We start from the raw sequence: 21380 nt of genomic DNA, 5'->3' as shown, positions 1-21380 counted from the left end.
TCTGGATCGCCTTTGTCATTATCTCTCCAAGTAATGCTGGCTGTACCCTTTGAGTACCTGGTATTTTGCTTCCATTTGTGAGGTGTAAGAAGTAGAATTTCCTTGCATAACTGTAGATTCTTTCATTATTTTCTACTGTGTCAGACAACTTTATCTAATTAGGGGTTCCAGAAACATGAACGCTAGGGTTGGAGACCTTAAGCCTCAGTTATCAACTTCTCAGACCTTCTGTTATCAACTTAAAATCTAATTGAATGAAACAATAGACTCGGCATTGATTCACATAAAAACATTAGGGTGTCCTCAACCAAAGGCAGCAAATTCTTCAATTATATACTTTTAGTTACAGTGCTAAGGTTTCCCAAGTGGCACTAGCAGTAAAGAATCTGCCTGCCAACGCAGGAGACACAAGAGATGCAGGTCTGATCCCTGGGTCGGGAAGATCCTCTGGAGGAGGGCATGGCAACCCACTCCACTATTCTTTGCCTGGAGAATTCCACAGAGGAATTCTGGCAGGCTACAGTCCATGGGGTCACAGAAGAGTCGGACATGACTGAACATGCACCCAATTACAACGCTAATTATAATCTAAAAGGCTATTTTTCTATCTTTAAGGTCTCAGTTGTGTTAGTCCTACTGATATAGATTTTAATTTATAATCATTTTTATTAGCTATGGTGTATTTGGGATAGAATCGACTCAAGAAGCAATCGTTTTGGAAAATAAGTTTATAAAAGAAACATAACTTGTGAATAGTTCAGTAAGTGTTGGACTTATGATGACTAACCCTGCACCCAGAAGTTTGCTTACTCTTGCCTTGAAGGAGCCTTTCCTCTGGAGTCTATGACATTGAATGGCATGTCAATACAGGTACTTAGACAATACTTGCTGGTTGATTAGACAAAAGGAAGCTCTTCACTGTGGGAAATATATGGAACTTGGTGTTTCATTGTGGTATAATGCAACTTATATCCCTTGCATTATTTTGTACAGAGAGCAAATTTTTCATCTTTCCCCTTCAATTAAAGCCAAGTTTTTCTCAATTATTGGATGGATAAACAATACAAACGACTGTTTCTTCTCTTACAGGAGTCATTTGTAGGCTCTTTTCTAAAGTTTATTAATGTGTTGTGTTCTGTGGAGGCCAGTTTTTTGTTGTAATTCTCTTCCCCTAATCCTATACATCCTAATGAGATATCTGTTTTCTTACCTGAAGTCTCAGAATTCAGTCACTTATGGTCCTTGACCTTGAGAAGGAAAGATGGATACTTTATTATCTCGCTTATACTATTATATTTATTTTTATACTAAGTAGTTTCTACACATGTATGAATAATAGTATAAAATTAAGTATAGCAGTATAAGAAAAAAGTATCTATTCCTTTTTTCCTAAGGAGAATTTTTTTTAGTGCCAGAAATAATCTACAGCAATGGATATACTTTTTAATTGTTTTAGAAAAAAACCTTGGAGTATGAATCACCCATATTAATTATATCAGAAAATGTTTCCTCAGAGACTGGGGGAAATTTCATTTCTTAAAAGAATGAAGGTGAGATTTTCTTCTGTCTCTTATATTGTCTAAAGGACAGCCACTAACTGCCCATGGACCTTAGGAACTATCGTTTCAAATCAGCCACCAGCACAGCAGTGGTGCAAAGCCACGGATGCCAATCTGAGCTATTCATCCTGAAGTGGCCAACACAGAGGGAAAGCAAGATGGGTGGACCGATTTCTGCTTTGCCTAGTTGAAACTCTCTTTCCACCTCCTAGCCCATGTGAAGCCCATCTTTTATTTTTAGCATGGTACATGAGGAATCAAAACAAGCTTCCAAAGAGTAATGAAAAACAACAACATATGTCACATCCTGGCATTTTTCTGGTCTTTTTTCATCAGCGCCTCTTCTGAGCAATCAAAAGTGACTAAATGTCCCTGCTGAGAACTCCTACATTGGAGCAGAGTGAAGCCAGTCTTCTCAGTGGCCTCCAAGACCTTCATGGTGGCGACACCCATGACCCCAGACTAACACCTGCCACTCTTCCTTCTCACCCCACTCCTCCATGGCTCCCTGGAGCTGTCCTCTTCCCCCAAATACTGGCACTGCCACCCTCTCTCAACTTGTCCAAGACACCTTCTCAATGAGACCTCTCCTGACCACATTATTTAAAAATCACAAATCTATTTCCGGGGCAGGAATAGAGACTCAGATGTAGAAAACAGACATGTAGACACAGAGAGGGAAGGGAGGATGGGATGAATAGGGAGATTAGGATCAACATACATACACTACCATATGTAAAATAGATAGCTAGCTAGTGGGAATCTGCTGTACAGCACAGGGAGCTCAGCTCGGTGCTCTGTGATGACCTAGAAGGCTGGGGTTTAAGAGGGAGGGACATACGTAAACATGTAACTGATACACTTTATTGTACACCAGAAACACAACATTGTAAGGCAATTATACTCCAGTTGTTAAAAATTTTTTAAATAATAAAAATCACAAAACTCTATACCCTGCCAGTCCCAAACCCTTCTATTCACTCTACTTTTTGAAATTACATTTATCATCTTCTAAAACCCTAAATACTTTGCTTACTTGTTATATTTGTTATTATCTTTCCTCTCCCCAAAAAGTTAGTGGAAGCTTTTTGTCTCTTGTTCCTATTGTTTTGTTCACCAAGAATAGTGTCTGGTCTTTATTAGGTAACCAATAGATAACTGTTAATGGTTTATTAATAAATAAATAATCCTTTTGCTCCTTGTCAATATCTGGCTATTCGTACATAACTGCTAGGAAATGGTTATATCTATAAAAAAAAGTCTTATTAGCTAAAATATAAACATTCAAAAGACAGCCATCCTATTTTTAAGCTTAAACAATTGTCGACTCTTAAAAAACTTCTAAATCTAGTTTTTTGTGTGTTTTGATCCCACTATATGAAACTTGATACCAAAAATTCCCACGGCAGCTTAGTTCCTTGTTAAGAGGACAGGGGTGTATTTGGAACACAAAATCTCCATAAAAGGATCATTAAAACTACGGTGTATATTTTCTACATTCACCGCTATTACATTTGGTCTGGGTCTTAAACAGAATTCAGTTTTTAAATCCTGCCGATGTCTAGCTCTTCATGTAGAAATGAAGGCTTCAACAAGCCCTATCTTGAAAGACTATTTGCGTAACAAAGTGATTTAGGATAATGCACCCAGAGAGAGGCCCTCCATCCACAGAGGGCAGAGGTCTGTGTGTTCCTTGGAAAGCTTCCTTGATCACAAGGATGGTCACAGGACTATCTCTGCACTTAGAGACAATGGTTATATTTTAGGTGTATGTATTTTTCAATCCAAAAATGTGCTTACTCTGTTTCTGTGAACATGAGTACCTGGAGGTATGCATCTCTTTTTCGTTTCTTTTTTTATCTTTTCCATAATTAGAAACCACTCTGATGATAGTTCATTTGAAATCAAGAAATATCTTTGCTTTCCCCAAAGGAGAATTGTCTTGTCATGTTTTATCTTTGTTTGTTTGTTTATCACTCTGAAGAAACCCTTAACCCAGGCAGCATAGCCTAGGTGTTGATAGCTGCTAACAATTAAAACAACATATGGAATAAAAATGCTTTAATCAACATACAGCCTAGAATGGGAAGGAGAGGAGGGTCCTTAGCATTCTTGTGTTTATATTTATTCTTATGATTCTAATTTCATAAAATACACTTAATTCTAGAAAAAAGCTGAGACATTTACCTTATAATCAGAGTTTAATTCTCAGATTCAAAACCATGCCTAGAAATTCAAGCTCACTTTCTGAAAACCTCATTCCCTGTGACCTGGTATGATAGACCAGCATGATCTATTTAACTCCCTCCATTGGAAAAATCCAAGATTATTTTCCAGACTCTGCAGTCTGTAAGCTTTCGGCTCTGTTGTTTCTAAATCCCAGTGCTGATAAGGACTGTGGGAACTGGGTTTCCCTGGTGGCTCAATGGTAAAGAATCCACCTGCCACTTCAGGAGATGTGAGTTCAATCTCTGGGTTGGGAACACCCCCAGGAGAAGGAAATGGCAACCCCCTCCAGTATTCCTGCTTGGGAAATCCCATGGACAGAGGAGTCTGGTGGGCTACAGTCTATAGGGTCACAAAACAGTCGGACATGACTGATGGACTAAACAATGACCGACCCACCTCTGCCAAGGTTCTCTGGAATTAGAGAAGCAGGGATCCAGTCCCACTCTCAGCTTTTGTGGCCACGTGATCTTCGAGCTCATCTGAGCCTCCTTTTCCTCACTGGTAAATAAGAGGTAACAATGACACCAATCTCATAAAGTTAAACAATAATAGTAAAGTCTCAGTGAACATTACCTGTCACTATCATTCACATCTTTTAATCCTCATGACAGTTGTATAAGACAGCATCATCCCTACTTTCAGTTCAGTTCAGTTCAGTCGCTCAGTCATGTCTGACTCTCTGCGACCCCGTCAATCACGGCACACCAGGCCTCCCTGTCCATCACCAACTCCTGGAGTTCACTCAAACTCACGTCCATCGAGTCGGTGATGCCATCCAGCCATCTCATCCTCTGTCGTCCCCTTTTCCTCCTGCCTCCAATCCCTCCCAGCATCAGAGTCTTTTCCAATGAGTCAACTCTTCGCATGAGGTGGCCAAAGTTCTGGAGTTTCAGCTTTAGCATCATTCCCTCCAAAGAACATCCAGGGCTGATCTCCTTCAGAATGGACTGGTTGGATCTCCTTGCAGTCCAAGGGACTCTCAGGAGTCTTCTCCAACACCACAGTTCAAAAGCATCAATTCTTCAGCACTCAGCTTTCTTCACAGTCCCTACTTTACAAAATGGAATTGAGAAACAGTATGACTTATTCAAAAGCATCCAGAAAATAAGGGATTAAATTCATCTGACTATATAATAACGTTTGCATCTCCCTCCATGACAACTCCTTTGAAGCTATTTGATTTTAACCCCAAAATTCTTTTTGTTTGTAAATTCTGGACCTTAATAATTCTCATTTCTCTGTACTAGTTAGCAATGGTCTGGGTCTGAAAACAGTACCTAGGACATGGGCCCTGTGCTGATCCTCAGTTATGCTGAAACACAAGAGATTTTTTTTGCTACGGGAGAACTTTCCACTCTGGAGAACCAATCACATAGCTCTGCATCAATGTGTGTGCAAAGCTGTGCCACTTCCTTGGAGTCTTGATAATGTATATTAGCCCCTGAGGTCACCAATGGGCAGAGAGATCAACAGTTAAATAGAAGCAAAGTGAATTTTATATTTATAAGAGCTGGTGAAGGAACTATTACATCTGGGGCCATATCCCTTGGGCTATATATTATATACAATTCAGCCTTATTTCAGGTAACAATTCATCTTTTTGGATTTTAAAAGACACTGTGCTTAAAACATTTGTATTATGTTTTAATGACCACAAAAAGAAAACTCATAAACATGATTTGAGCACCGACTGTGTGCCTTGTACTATGTTTGGGGCTAGATAGAGCCCATTCATAATCATTACTTGGAGCTAATAATTGAATGTTGGAGAAGACTCTTGAGAGTCCCTTGGACAGTGAGGAGTTCCAACCAGTCCATTAAAGGAAATCAGTCCTGAATATTCATTGGAAGGACTGATGCTGAAGCTGAAACTCCGATACTTTGGCCACCTGATGCAAAGAACTGACTCATTTGAAAAGGCCCTGATGCTGGGAAAGATTGAAAGCAGGGGGAGAAGTGGGTGACAGAAGATGAGATGGTTGGATGGCATCACCAACTCAATGGATATGAGTTGGAGTAAACTCCAGAAGCTGGTGATGGACAGGGAGAGAGCCCTGGCGTGCTTCAGTCCATGGGGTCGCAAGGAGTCAGACACAACTGAGTGACTGAACTGAACTGAACTGAATAATTGAGTGGAGATGTCAAAGTAATACAGAATAAAATAAGAATTGCAAAAAATATACTAGCCGTGTGTACCTGTTCTTCTCTGAGTCTAATAGATGCTGGGGAACTATTTACTCTGATTGGGAACCTTAGGGAAGGCCTCATGGAGGAAGTGCTATTGGCCTTCAAGAATATGTAAGATGGTCTGTGAAGGAGAGGGCCTCCCTGGTGGCTCAGAGGTAAAGAATCCACCTGCCAACACAGGAGATGAGGATTCAATCCCTGGGTCAGGAAGATTCCCCTGGAGTAGAAAATGGAAACCCACTCCAGTATCTCTGCTTGGGAAATCCCATGGACAGAGGAGCCTAGCAGGCTACTGTCCATGGGGTCACAAAGAGTCAGAAATGACGTAGTGACTAAACAACAACAACAATCTGAAGGAGAGGAAGACAGCATCAAAGCTGAAGAAGCAGCCTGAGCAGAAGTCAGGGAACTATGAATGTTCTACATGTTCAGGAGATGTCAAGGAGTGACTGCAGCTAAATGTAGATTTTATACAGACAGCAGTGGAAGATGAGGGAGTGAAGGTGAGCTGGAGCCCATCATGAAGGCATTAAATGACAGAATGGAATTTGAACTCTATTTTCTACATAGTAGGGAGGTTTTTGCAGGGCAGAGTAACACATTCACTTCACTATTTTTAGAAAATAATTCTAGGGATGATGCAAAGGATGGATTTAGGAAATGAAACATGGAAAAAGACATGAAGCCTTTATTAAGAAACTGTGGAAGTGGATTTCCCTGGCTGTCCAGTGGTTAAGACTTCCAATGCAGGGGACGTGGGTTCAATCCCTGGTCAGGGAACTAAGGTCCCACATGCTGCATGGTGTGGCCAAAGAAATAAATAAATTGTGGAGAAAAGAGAAGAGCATTCCTGGGGGCCAGGGACCACTCACCAGGGAAATAATTTGTCATTTCCCATGGGGAGTGGTAACAAATGAAGGATGGGAAGAAAGAACTGATGGTTTTAGACAGAGTATCTTGATAGAAGTTAATAGGTACCAGATTCCCTGACAAGATTGGAATTTGAGGAAAATCTCATGTTCTAGAGTCATGACAGGCTGCAATGCATTCATAGAATTTGCCAGCTTCTTTCAATAATACCAAGGATAATTTTCTATTTTCAAAGTCTATTTGATAAAAGTAAGCCTCTGAGAAAGTGGTATGCAGGTCAGGAAGCAACAGTTAGAACTGGACATGGAACAACAGACTGGTTCCAAAGACGGAAAGGAGTACATCAAGGCTATATATTGTCACCCTGCTTATTTAATTTATATGCAGAGTACATCATGAGAAATGCTGGGCTGGATGAAGCACAAGCTGGAATCAAGATTGCCGGGAGAAATATCAATATCCTCAGATATGCTGGTGACACCACCCTTATGGCAGAAAGTGAAGAACTAAAGAGCCTCTTGATGAAAGTGAAAGAAGAGAGTGAAAAGGTTGGCTTAAAGCTCAACATTCAGAAAACTAAGGTCATGGCATCTGGTCCCTTCACTTCATGGCAAATAAATGGGGAAACAGCGGAAATAGTGGCAGATTTTATTTTTGGGGGCTCCAAAATCACTGCAGATGGTGATTGCAGCCATGAAATTAAAAGACGCTTGCTCCTTGGAAGAAAAGTTATGACCAACCTAGACAGCATATTAAAAAGCAAAGACATTACTTTGTTGACAAAGGTCCATCTAGTTAATGTTATGGTTTTTCCAGTAGTCATGTATGGATGTGAGAGTTGTTCTATAAAGAAAGCTGAGCGCTGAAGAATTGATGTTTTTGAACTGTGGTGTTGGTGAAGACTCCTGAAAGTCCCTTGGACTTCAAGGAAATCCAACCAGTCCATCCTAAAGGAAATCAGTCCTGAATGTTCTTTGGAAGGACTGATGTTGAAGCTGAAATGTCAATACTTTGGCCACCTGATGCGAAGAACTGACTCATTTGAAAAGACCCTGATGCTGGGAAAGATGGAAGGTGGAGGAGAAGGGGACAACAGAGGATGAGATGGTTGGATGGCATCACTGACTCAGTGGACGTGAGTTTGAGTAAGCTCCAGGAGTTAGTGATGGACAGGGAATGCTGGTGTGCTGCAGTCCCTGGGGTCGCAAAGAGTCAGACATGACTGAGTTTCTGAACTGAACTGAAGCCATTCAAAAAGAGCTTAGAATGCGCTTAAATGGAAACCACACCCATGTCCTCTATCACTTGATCTTGGAAAGGAGGCAAAACTACATCAACCCATCTTAGGTTTTCAGCTGTGACTTTTTAGCAAAGACAGATCAACAAAGGAAAAACAAACATAAGTTTATTAACGTGTCTATTCATGTATACCTGGCAGACCCTCCGGAAAAATGAGTGGTTTCAGAATTCAGGGCTAAATGCCATCTTAATAGGGAGAAGGAAGGAGGCATCTAAGGGGAGAGTAAATGATTTTTAGGGACCATGAATGGGCCTTTGGAAGCACAGATGGGAAGTGTGATAGTTTGTGGCAAAGTTTGTCTGGACATGGTGTTGACGTCTCATCTCCTCTCCCTTGTTATTATACTCTTATGACAATTAGGTTCTTTCTGGAAGATTTATCTTTAGGCAGATTAGGGTTGTTCAGAGAAAGTTTCTCCCCGAATTTGCTGGCTTCAAGTGCCTATAGCTCAAAACAATATCGCCAAGTGGCATGTATTGGGGGTGGTCTAAAGCCAGCAGCCTGGGAATGATCATATTGATGCCTACAGGAAGCCTTTATAAAAGCCATGCCTTGGAGAGCTGCTTTAAAGTAAGGTTATTCTGAGCCTTGAGCTGCATCTTCTTGAATATACATTTCACCTCTTTCATTTTCTGTTTATTTTTTCTTTCCATGCTTACGCTTTTAGAGGAAAAGTCCGGTAAGAAACAACAAATTCTTTCTATATCTTTGCCAAACATTGTTTATTCTGTTCATTTTCACTGTCTGTATATCTAATGACTGACTGTATTTAACACCTAAACAAGATTCTGAATTTTAAAAACAAATAGGACGTGGCCTAATTATGCCCCATGAGGAAAAGAGGAAGCTGGTTGCTAAGTGATTTTCCAAGCCTGTTATTAAGGGCCATCGGGTGATTTTGTAAAGATTCACCTCTACCCCAATCACACAGGCATATAATAAAATATTTTAGTGTTAAGTTCCATTTATTGCAGCTTCTATTTGGGTTCATCAAGCTACATATATTTTTTTGTTACTTTTTTGGTAATGTACAACATGATAGCATCCTGAGTGAATGCTTGTGAATCCATCCTAGGAGAAGCAAGTTGTCCTTTTCTCTTCTTTTTTTTTTTAATTAATCAGAAAAATTATCCCCTTCTGGAGTTGTCAGAGATAATAAAGAAGATCTTTATAAATCGTAAATCACCTCTTGCTGCTGCTGCTGCTGCTGCTGCTAAGTTGCTTCAGTCGTGTCCGACTCTGTGCGACCCCATAGATGGCAGCCCGCCAGGCTCAGCCATCCCTGGGATTCTCCAGGCAAGAACACCGGAGTGGGTTGCCATTTCCTTCTCCAGTGCATGAAAGTGAAAGGTGAAAGTGAAGTCGCTCAGTCGTGTCTGACTCTTAGCAACCCCATGGACCGCAGCCTACCAGGCTCCTCTGTCCATGGGATTTTCCAAGCAAGAGTACTGGAGTGGGGTGCCAATCACCTCTTACATGGTCCTTTTTATCACTGGGGTGATTTTCAGTGGCAGCACAAATCTGATAAAATGTATCTACATTTTTTTTTTTTTTTAGAGCAACAATGAAACTGACCTACTAAAAAAAATATTTCATTGTTCTGGGCTGCTCTGCCTAGTTTATTGGGAACATGATCCCAGGATGCTGATACAGGTGACCTCTCCAGTGGAAAATATGAAAATATTGTATTTCCATGTTAACACCCACTGAGAAGTGGTTGGTTGTCTATTGACCTCACCTAAGTGGATGCTGCAATAATTGCTAGACCTCCCATCCTGCCCACTCACCCAAGCCTGGCAGTCTCTATACCACGTACAGGAAATGCACTGATAGCAATTTCATGGGATTGGAGGAAGGAAGAGCAGAAGACAAAGGAAGAACAAAAGATGGAATCAAAATATTACAGTTTATCAAAATATGGACTCCATGACTTGGTTCCCAAGCATAAAATTAGTACGTATCACAATTAATTATTAATAAATGGAATGGCCCACTTCTGAGTAACTGAGAGTCAACTCTGTGTCACATGCTATGTGACACATGTATTGTTGGTGTGCTTCTGTAACCTTTTTGATATTTTGCCCATTTCATTTATTCTCTTTGAATCTTTCTCTGAATTATCCAAACTTGGCCACTTCAAATATTAACAAGATTAAATAGCCTGAAGTTTACCCATGGTGCTTTAAAAATTTCCTATTCTTCATTTGCTTTCCTCTTGTTGTTCTTACAGCAATTTTAACTGTAAGTACTCCATTTCATTGCTAGCTGTGCCTTTAAGGATGGGTTTTCCTCTTGCTCCCCTGCTGCATTTTTCTTGGGTAATGCCCATGTTGTTGATATCCAACCCAGGGAACTTTTAGTGATGTCTCAGCTAGTAACAGGCTCTTTGCTTCTCTTCCCATATGGAGTTTCAGAAGACTATTTCTACGAAGTCTTATTGGATCTGATAAGCATTCACTGTCATCTGACTTGTAAGAGGTATAGAAACAAATTTAAATATAGACAAACACAGCAATTGGCAGGGGTGGGGGCTTCCAATAGATGCTTGCCAGATAGATTACCCTAAAGCATTTAAAAGCAAATAAAAATATTGATTAGTGTCATAATAATAAACAAAATGATCATATATGCTAATTCTTTCTTAGAAAATTCACTACCATGAATCACTGAATTTGCTATGACTAGACTGCATAAAAATAATATTTGTTTAGTGCTTTGTGGCTTTTCACGCATTTTCTGGTGTTTCCCTATAGCGCTGAATTTTAGCAAATGAGGATGTTGTAAAGCTTCAAAACCTGATGCTGGTTATTTAATGATTTTTGACAAGCTGGACAGATTGTGTTTGGTGACTTCTTTTTATAAATGTCTCAAAACACTTATGCGTATTGGCAAAGACTTAAGTTATCCTAGTTGGCTGAATTTAAATTAATCCTTTTGTGCAAAAAATAAACAAAACAAGGCTGGTGTAGGATAGGGATACTGTGAGGACATGTATTGAAATATTTTCTTTTAGAAGGCATATTCAAATGGCAGAGTATATAAATTTTAAAAATGCAAAATATTCTAAACAAAGATCTTCATTCTAGTGACCAAATCATAAATTAGCAGAGTATACCCATTTTGAAAATAGCCTCAAAATACAAAGTAAACCTGATCTCTAACTTGAACATCAAAATAAAAGTAGAGGGGGAAATAAAATGCTTTTCAGTACCTTCTCCAGAATGCATCAGAAGATGGAGAAAAGTTGAGGAACTGAACAATTAATGTTTAACTAGGAACACAGGAAATTTGTTCAGAAAACAAATAGACCAACTGCAACGTCCCTGTTTGAGTAATCAGGTGAAATAATAATAACAGTATATAAAAAATTCTCTGAGAGCTTATTATGTGTGATACAAATGTCTGCAATCAGAGACAAATTGGCCACCTGCAGATTCTGAACAACTGAAAAGATGTTTTGTTTGGTCATGCAAACAATCTGATTGCCATTTAAAAATCAGAATCAATAGGCCTGTTCTCTGACAACTCTGAAGATTCAGCAGGATTAGGCCCATAATTTGTGTTCAAGTGGCCCTGAGTTGTGGCCACTTCACCGAAGCTCCATGAAACTCTCATGCCCTGATCCATAGCTTTCCTGCTCCTTGCCCTGCATGCTTTTGAGTCTGCAGTTCAACACAGAGAGTGTTCAGCTTCCAGAATATATCAAGATCAGATGCTGAATGTTTCCTTCCACCCTTGAAGCAAATTCTATATATTGGTAGAACAATATATAGAAGCAAATTCTGTATATTGGTAGAACAATTCTGAGGCTAAAGGCCTCAGAATTCTGGGGAAATGACAGGAAAAAGAGTAAAATAAACTGTTGACAGGAAAGACCCTCCCCTCCTGGTTGAGAATGATTTTGCTATTCAGCAAAACCTACAACCACTTTATGCTCCTTAAAGGTGATAATTAGTGTAGAAAACGCCTTTCAATTTGGCTTATGGAATCCCTTTCCTTTTGAAGGTTTCAGATAGCTTTTAATTATGGACCTTGAAGCTTTTGGGTCTGAGCTTTTCACAGCTTTTAGCTGGATCTTCTGGATTCTTGTGAATAAGCTTGTGACTACATGAATTTCAACAGCTGTTACTTGAGGTTCCTTTTTTCATGTTACCTTACTAGAAAACATACAAACAGGAACTATTGATTAAACTACATAGGTTTTTAACTGATTGAACTTAATTTGGGTGAATTAATATAATTGAAGTTATTGTGACAAATGTCCTCTATAATCTTAGTAAAGATTATTGAATTTAAGTTTCTGCCTCTGCATAGTTGAAATATACATTTAATTTTGCATTATTTCTCATAATCATCTTGGGGGAAATTGCATTAATTTTAATCCCCTCTTTGCTGTATTTTATGCTGCTTTTAAGAATGAATTGTTTGTCATGAAATTAAAGCTAAAATCATAAATGCCCACAAAGTTCTTTAGAGAAGAACTTTAGCCTGGTCAGTAAAGAATTATAAACTCTAAATCTTTATATAAAAGAGTGCTTGAATTTCTCTCAAAAGACAGTAACAATTTGTCAGTAAAAGAATTTAAGCCAAGAAATACATATTCATGTGTCCTTTTTTCTAATTTTATTTAAATTGCATCATGCATATATTTATAAGAAAGGTGGGATCAATATGGAACAGAATCAGAAAACTATGGCACATAATAACGTCTAAAATATTTCAAGTAAAATCAACTAGAGTAAGTATTTCTAAAATCCTAGCTTACTTACCAGTTCCTGGCTCCCTGTCTTTGGAGTCCTCCAACAACATCAGGCTTGGTGTCCTAGAAAAAACATGAGTTTAGCAGACCTGAGCTCTAAAGTCGGTTTCTGGTTGTATCCATTTCCTAGCTCTGGACCTCAAAGCCTCATTTTGCTCTCTATATCACAGAGGCAGTTGGCCTAGAGATCCGTGGAAGCCCCCAGGTATACATGACTATAGGTTTTTATTTCTTGTCTGTGTTCTAGAGGGTAGAATCATCTTTTTCATTAAGCAACCTTCTAGATATTTCTGAGTTTGTGCTTCCTGCCCAGATTTTGAAATTTGGCCAGTACTGGGTTCCAGGCAACCTCTGGTGAACTCATGGGCTAAGCCATATTCCTGAAAATGAAACTGAGAAACAGCTGCTTCTCCATTCGCATCACAGTCACTCTTGTTACTAAAGACAAAGCCTAAAGAGGGAGAGCAACCAGAGGTTGTTGGGGTAAATTGATAGCAGCCATGATCAAGGTTTGAAGAGTGAAAGAAAGAAGTTGAATGTCAGCATCTTGTATTTTTTCAGGCATCTGGCCCACAGTGTTTTATTGCTGCTGGACAGTTTTTAACATTCCCCCCTGCACTTCTCAGGAGCTCCTCATCTTCCCCGTCACAGTCTATCCATTTGTAGAGGCTGCTTAAGGCACTAGGCCAAGAATACAGACTTTTTAAAAAGTTCTTATCAGCACTCATTTCACCGAACACTAAAGAGAAAAACCAGGCAAAGAAGAGGTATCTCTTACCCTGCTTCTGATTTTTGGAGACTCTGATTAAAGCCTGAATTATGTGGGAAATCCATCACATCTATGATGTGTGCTAACACTCTATTGTGTGGGAAAACAGTTTTCTCTGTACTACCGTCTCTAAAATTCCCCTCCTCAAACATTATGAAGAAAACTCCTTATGACAATACATTTAAAGCTATCAGTAAAGTTTTCTTGTATGTTTCTGCTTTGTCTGTACGTACACATAACTGAAACTGGTACCCATTAGCAAAGCTATATCATACAGTGGATATATTCCCTTTAAAGTTCTCCAAAACCTCCTTGATTTAACTAAGCCACAAACACAATGACTGTCTGCCTTCCTTTGGCCTGATTACTTGGAGTGAGTGTTTAGTTAGTTGTTTATGAAGTCTTCTATTACCCAAGCCTGTTGACTGATCCATCATTCTCTGACTAGGTATCTGTTCTCTCTTCCTTTTTGCTGATCACAGAGGCGCAGCCCGGTAAGAACCCTCAACATTTTTACCTTAAACCTTTATAGAGATAACTGTTGCCTAGGCAAGGTGGCCAGTTTGTCTTATTAAATTTATGATAACCCAGTGTAAATGAGGCAGACAAATTAGGTTTAGTGGCTGTAAATCTCTGGTCTTATATGTGTCAAGAGCATGTTTTAGGATCATCAGAGCATGTTTCCATAACAAACTAAACTAATACAATAGGTATCCCAACTCCCAGTGCTAAATATGAAAAATGTGGTGTGTGTGAGTGTGTGAGTGTGTGTGTGTGTGTGTGTGTGTGTGTGTGGTGTGCATGTATGCAAGCTCTGGAGATTATCCAGAAATCAGCATAGACATTTATAGCAAGGTGATAATAGAATAAGAAAACTATAAAGAAAACCAGGAATGTGTAAGCCACATTGTTTTCAAACCTAAATTTAATATAAGTCCTTGGATCATAACTCATATTTGTCAGTATACTGATATACAATCATGCATAATCATAATTTTTATCTTGGGAGAAATAGACATGCTTTAAAGTCAATCTTTCTAGGTTATCACATATATATATTTCATCACTGGAGACAAACCAGTATCAGTTTGCACTGTCCAGAGTAAATCTTAGTCAGTTTCCTCAGGTTGAAAGTGTGATAAATTTGAAGCAACAAGAAGAGTCTTTGCTATGTTTGAAATAACCTCCACCTGCCTGGTCAGTCCCTTGAGAGAGGTAATGGAACTGAAATAATGCGCTTGGAAATTAGGCCTATGCCAATTTGATCAATCAGTTACTCCTGGAGGCAAATATTCTGTGCCAGCTGACAAGCTGTGGTTCTCTGATTAAGCCACAGAGTTGATGATCAAAAATACCACCTGCAGGGACTATATGGCTGATTCCAGTCCAGCAGTTGGGTAACGTCTCAGATTATGACAAGTTACTCCTTTTTTTAGTAAAAGGAAAAGAGTGAATTAACTAATTCAAAATGCGGTAAGTCTGTTCACAGTCTACCTATAATGACAGTCCTTTAGAGAAGGAAAATGTGGTCACTTAGGGAGGAGAAGGTTTTAGAATCAATAGGCCTTTTTCCTGAACGTGGTTTGTGTGGTCAGTATCACCTTAACCTTGCTTTGGATTTGTCCTGCATTGACATCAAGGCCATCAGAGATCTGTATGCCAGATCCAGGGACAATGGGACTTGCTTTTCTGTTGATGAATGCTTACTGCTGATGGTTCGAACATCTGTTCCTTTCTAAATTGATGTGATTTTATTCTTTCTAATTTCTAAATAACAGTTTGCTTGCATATTTCTGCCATGTCTTGCTTCCTCTTGAATAGTGATTGTTCATTCATGAGGAATATTTAGTAAAATATTACAGGGGCTTCTTGTCTAGTACCTCTCAGCAATAAATGTCTTTCAAATGAATTGATACACTGGGAAATGATGAATACCAACAAATACCAAACAAATAAACTGTATATCTTTCTTAGTTTCATGAGTATTACATTTTAAATAAAGGGGTAAGACAGAGATCAAAAGGTCTTCAATACAGCTTCTGGGGTCCCCCAGCTCCTTAATTTCAGGTCTCTTTATACTAAATAGGTCCTTTCCCTCAATGTCAACCTCATGATTGACTACTTGGACCTAAAGCCCCAATCTTTTCCTTCAGACCTTTTTAATAAAAATCTGACTATTTGAGGCTCTCCAACCTGAAAAACCATTTGGGTTACATTTAAACAATTGTTGTCTTATTATTTTGTCTATGGAGTCTTATTTTCCAAAAGCCAACCTGTATCAAAACTCTCATAATGACCATAGCTAATTTAAATGATCATATTTATTTAATATAGGCATTAATTAAAACAAGTGTGTTAACTTAATTTAAAATACTGATTTAAAATGTTTGTTAAATAAAGTATTTATTAATTTAAAAAGATTTTTCCTAATAACATAATAATCTCTATGTGGCACATGTATGCAAATTATATTATTAGGCAAAACAAGCCAGAAAATATAGTTTGAGAGATTAGGCTAGTCATCAGAAAACATCTAGTGGATCCTTATTCATGCTGAAACTGTTCCACTATTGCAAATGATTTCAAGATGAGACAAAATTTTGATAAAACCTTAGGAAAGAGGGAAAGAAGATTCTTACAGGTCTGTTACAGAGATGCTATATTTGTCCTAAGTTATGCTATCATTTGAGAGAAGAAAAATCTGTGACCACCAGATTGAGCCTTTACTAAAGTAGGAGTAGAAATAAATGTGTGTTTGGCTATCACCCACCAAACTTTTAATTGTATGAGTTTTGAAAAGTTTCTTGTTCTTGCAGTTCCCCATCCTAAACTCTGCCCCTGTCATTCTCCTAAGGAGGCCCTGCCAACCCATGCCCATCTTATGAGACCATGCTTCTAGTGGTCTGCTTTTCTGGAAGCATCACATTCTAAGAACCTTTCATGGTGATTTTGAACTAATCCTTTATTACCAAAAAAAGTTTCTGCTAGGGCCTGAAAAAAATCTGAAAAGGACCTTCTCAGATTATTCTTGCCAGATTATCCTTGCCAGGGAAATTTGCATTCCAATAGGATCACAATGCCTTGAGCTAAAGGAATGATTCCCACTTGATAGATCGGTGCCCCCATGGCAGGCATGTAAAAGAAACTGAGGTAGAGAGCGTTAGTGGGGAAGAATGGAATTCTCTGGTTACCTGAATAGATCAGTCCATTCAGAGGTAATGCCTTCAAATTTTCCTTGTTTTTAACATTTTCCACATGCATCTTTAAAAATTGCATTAGTCAACTAATGACTGTTTCTACAAGCAGCTTATGGACCCCATTCAATAAGAGAAGAGAATACACCTCATACATATAATTTTAAAAATTAAACATAAGTTAAACTTGGATATACTTTCTTGTATGCTAGATCTCAAGATTTTTTTTTTTTTACTTTAATTTACTAAATCTACCCAGGTAAGGGTTTTTTGTTTTTTGTTTTTTCCCCTGGTTTGGAATATTTATTACTTTTCCCTCCTCTCGGTAACCGTTAAGTAAAGTGAAAAATTTATTTATATGTGGGTGTCTATAATTTTTAACTTGAATGCAACGCTGAAAAAAAATTCATTTTTCTCCATCTGCATTTCTTTAAGTTCAGTTTAATTGCAATGACAGAAATATACATATTGTACGTATATGTGGTCTTAAACCTTATAGTGTCTATTTCTAATTCTAGGGTGCAATTAAAAGGAACTTATCCAGTAAGTATATCTTAGCTACCAGAAATAGAGTACAATTTAAAAGACGAAACAGTTCCCTGGATCTTGGAGTATATACACATTTGACATATAAATTCTTAGCTTGATTTTTAAGGCTGATGAATGTCTACAGCAAAGAAATCCTGTAATGGTAAAAGGGCTCAGTGGGTTCTGAATGATTAATATTTAAATCCTAAAAGTGAATATGTTTTTGAATAAACATTGCTATTACCTTCCTTGGAGAAGGAAATGGCAATTCACTCCAATATTCTTGCCTGGAGAATCTCCATGGACAGAGGATCCTGGCAGGCTACAGTCCATGGGGTCACAAAGAGTTGGACACAACTGAAGCGACTGAGCACACATGCTGTATCATTTGACTTCAGAAATGAATTTAATCAAGTGTGTGTTTGCTAATTGGAGTAGGGAGAGGAGGAGGGCAGAAGGAACTGAAGGTAGATGCAATACCCATTCTTGTGTATTTGATATGAAAATTTTAGTACAACAAAGTGATGTGAGATAGGTTATAATATACATGTGGCATGATTTTCTTCTGCTGCATACAGCACATTCTAGGAAATTTTAAATAAATGGTTCCTAGTTAAAAGTATAACATTTTCTTGGCATTTCAAGAAAAGAACAGGCAGAGAATGCTGGATTCATGCACTGTGTACATATGGCCTGGCTTGGTATTCTCATGGTAATTGAAATGCAGAACTGATCAAGGCAACAGGCATTCAAAGAACAGTGTGCTATTCCACTAAGCTCTGCAGTGTACAAATCTTCCATTTGATGGCTCATCATGGTAATTCCTTGATAAGGTTTTATAAATGCCAAAGAAAATGCTACTACTTATGCCTAATATATGACTGTTGCATTGCCAGGGGAGTTTGTTCCTGGGTTTGTCTTGCAAAGTTTTCACATGGAGTTGCCTATTTGTGGGATTTAAATCTCTGTTTTCAAACATAGCTCATAAGACATAAAAGAAAAAAATGGTAAAAATATGCCTAAAAACTTTCTTTGTCCTATGCATCAGGTGAAGAAGTAGCGAGACCCAGGCGTTCCACACCAACTCCAGAGCTCATAAGGTGAGCATGAAAGATGTTAGTTGTGTTTTATGCAAGGTATCATGCACTAGTAACAATGGAACAAATCTCCTTTGAGCTAAACTCTCAGCATCTAATAACAAAGGGTCTGCTCTGTGTGTAGGTCATCGCAGATTTAAATATGTTATCATTTCGCCTAAGTGAAGCCTGAGGGAGACCATTAAGGAAGTACTCTGTAGTCATCTCGGAGAAGGCAATGGCACCCCACTCCAGCACTCTTGCCTGGAAAATCCCATGGATGGAGGAGCCTGGTAGGCTGTAGTCCATGGGGTCGCTGAGAGTCGGACACGACTGAGCGACTTCCCTTTCACTTTTCACTTTCATGCATTGGAGAAGGAAATGGCAACCCACTCCAGTGTTCTTGCCCGGAGAATCCCAAGGACAGTGGAGCCTGGTGGGCTTCCATCTCTGGGGTCGCACAGAGTCGGAAACAACTGAAGCAACTTAGCAGCAGCAGTAGCAGCTGTAGTCATCTAAAGTAACATCTATCAGAATATGCAACCCTACACTAATGACAGAGTTAAAGGTCTACGGGAAGACATCATTTGGTATATGGAATGCTGATCTGAACTATGATTATATTGCCCTACAAATAGTAGCCTGTTATTATTAGAGAAATGTGAATCAAAACTACAATGAGGTATCACCTCACATGGGACAGAATGCCATCATCAAAAAGCCTACAAACAATAAACCCTGGAGAGGGTGTGGTGAAAGGGAACCCTCTTATCCTGTTGGTGGAAATGTAAATTGTTACAGCCACTATGGAAGACAGTAGGAAGATTCCTTTAAAAACTAGGAATAAAATTACCGTATGATGCAACAATCCCACTACTGGGCATATAACCTGAGAAAACCATGATTCAAAAAGACACGTGTACCCCAGTATTCACTGCAGCACTATTTACATCAGCCAGGACATGGAAACAACCTAGATGTCCATCAACAAACAAATGGATAAAAGAAGTTGTGGTTCATACATGCAATGGAATATTACTCATCCACAAAGAGAAATGAATTTGAGTCCGTTTTAGTGAGGTGGATAAACCTAGAGCCTGTTATACAGAGTGAAGTAAGTCAGAAAGAACAAAACAAATATCATATATTAATGGATATATATGGGATCTAGAAAAATGGTACTGATGAACCTATTTGCCGGTCAGGAATAGAGACACAGATGTAGAGAACAGAACTGTGGCCCCAACGAGGGAAGGAGCGGGTGGGACAAATGGAGAATAGCATTGATGTATGTATATTACCATATGAAAATATGGTAATGGCAGTCGCTGTATAACACAGGAAGCTCAACTTGGTGCTCTGTGACGACACAGAGGGGTGAGATGGGGGATGGGTAGGAAGGAGGTTCAAGAGGGAGGTGACATTTGTACACTTATGGCTGATGTACATTTTTGTATGGCAGAAACCAACACAACATTGTAAACCAATTATTTTGCAATTAAAAGTGTTTTAAAAAAGAGCAGCCTGTTTAGTTGGATACAGTTTTGTGATACATTCTACATCAGACACCAGAAGAATATTCTGTTTTGTTTTCTGATTTTGGCAAGGCATTATATTTTCATACTGTGTAATCCCTGGGATAAGTAAGTCTTGTGAACATAAGCGGTGTTTCCCTGCAAAGACTCCTATTTCTATCTAAACGCTAGATCCTTTTACCTTTCCCTCCTCCTTTAACCCCTCTCCTCTTCACCTCTTATCCCCCAGCAAACACACAAAACTAATTAGAACCAATGAGAGAAATCAGGTCTGGGGAAGAAACGGAGACAATTTATGCGCCTTTTGTTAATAGTCAATTTAAGCAATAATTAGTTAAAAGGATGAGCACTGAACTTTTTACCCTTCTTTTCTCCCTGATTTTTCAATATTCTTCTCTTTCTGAGACGTGCAATATTAAGGTGTTAGGAGATTATAATTAGTCTACTGTGTAGGGTGGAGGGGGGAGGATGAAGTTAAAAGTTGGTAGACTAAGTTTCTTATTCAAAGATGAACTTCCTGGTGGCTTGTTCCTTAATTTCCCTGTGCCTGACATTCGCTGACCATGCTCTGCTTTACCTACAACACAGAGATGCAATGAAGACAGATATAAATGGTTTTTGAGATCTTATGAGAAGAAGGTGCTTTGCAGTAAACAGTTATCTTTAGTATTATCTCTTCTAGGTTTAGAGAATCTGATGCTTTTAAAGAGTTTCTCTCTGTCTTATTTCTGTCGGACCAGCCCCCTGGCACCCCATTGAGAACCAGGGATCTTACCTCTTACTAATTCTTTTGTCCACATACATTTGACATCTTCATATATATGCTTTTTAGCCTCTCCAGAGCGTGAGTGCATATTTATATATGTACCTAAGTGCACACGTACATCAGCCTTACTGTGGAAGATATTTGAGGGCTTTATATCTCTTTTGACATTAATATTTCCTTTCTCTATGTTTTGCTGTAATGTGTGTGGTTTAGCAAAAAACCTTCAGAGGACACCACGGCGCTTGCTCCCCTCTTTGGTCCACCATTAGAATCAGCTTTTGATGAACAGAAGACAGAAGGTAGGAAAAACTGTGTATCTATGGATTTGTTTTTCTTTTCAATAAAGTATAACTCGTCTAGAGTAAATGTGTTTTGAGGCATGTTTTTGATGTATCACTAGATCTTCATGTGAAAGAATAGTTCTGATCTAGGTGTGTTATCAGCATGGGAGTTTAGTTTGCAGACCTCTTAGTATTTCAGGATTTGAAATTTTACCTCCAGAGGTAGCTAAGAGCTAACAAGTTCACTCTTCTTTCAATAAGAATTACTGAAAATCTGTACAACCCACTGGTCAGGGAGTAGGTGGTTTATGAACCAAACTGCTATCA

At 38.8% G+C, this 21380-nt stretch overlaps 1 protein-coding gene across 11 annotated transcripts in view; it reads left to right on the top strand.

Moving 5' to 3' along the window:
• Nucleotides 1-21380, top strand: part of SGIP1 (SH3GL interacting endocytic adaptor 1) — a 241400-nt gene that overhangs the window by 132942 nt on the left and 87078 nt on the right. For all 11 annotated transcript variants that reach the window (XM_059885125.1, XM_015465186.3, XM_059885126.1 and 8 more), the window contains 3 exons: nucleotides 17386-17410; nucleotides 18444-18495; nucleotides 20986-21071. In XM_059885125.1, coding sequence (XP_059741108.1) covers nucleotides 17386-17410; nucleotides 18444-18495; nucleotides 20986-21071 — 163 coding nt within the window. The remainder of the gene's footprint in view (nucleotides 1-17385; nucleotides 17411-18443; nucleotides 18496-20985; nucleotides 21072-21380) is intronic.

This window comes from Bos taurus, chromosome 3 (genome assembly GCF_002263795.3).
Source record: "Bos taurus isolate L1 Dominette 01449 registration number 42190680 breed Hereford chromosome 3, ARS-UCD2.0, whole genome shotgun sequence".
In the NCBI taxonomy this organism is placed as follows: Eukaryota; Metazoa; Chordata; class Mammalia; order Artiodactyla; family Bovidae; genus Bos; species Bos taurus.
The sequence above is the reverse complement of the archived record's forward strand: the minus strand, read 5'-3'. Positions and strand labels throughout refer to the sequence as shown.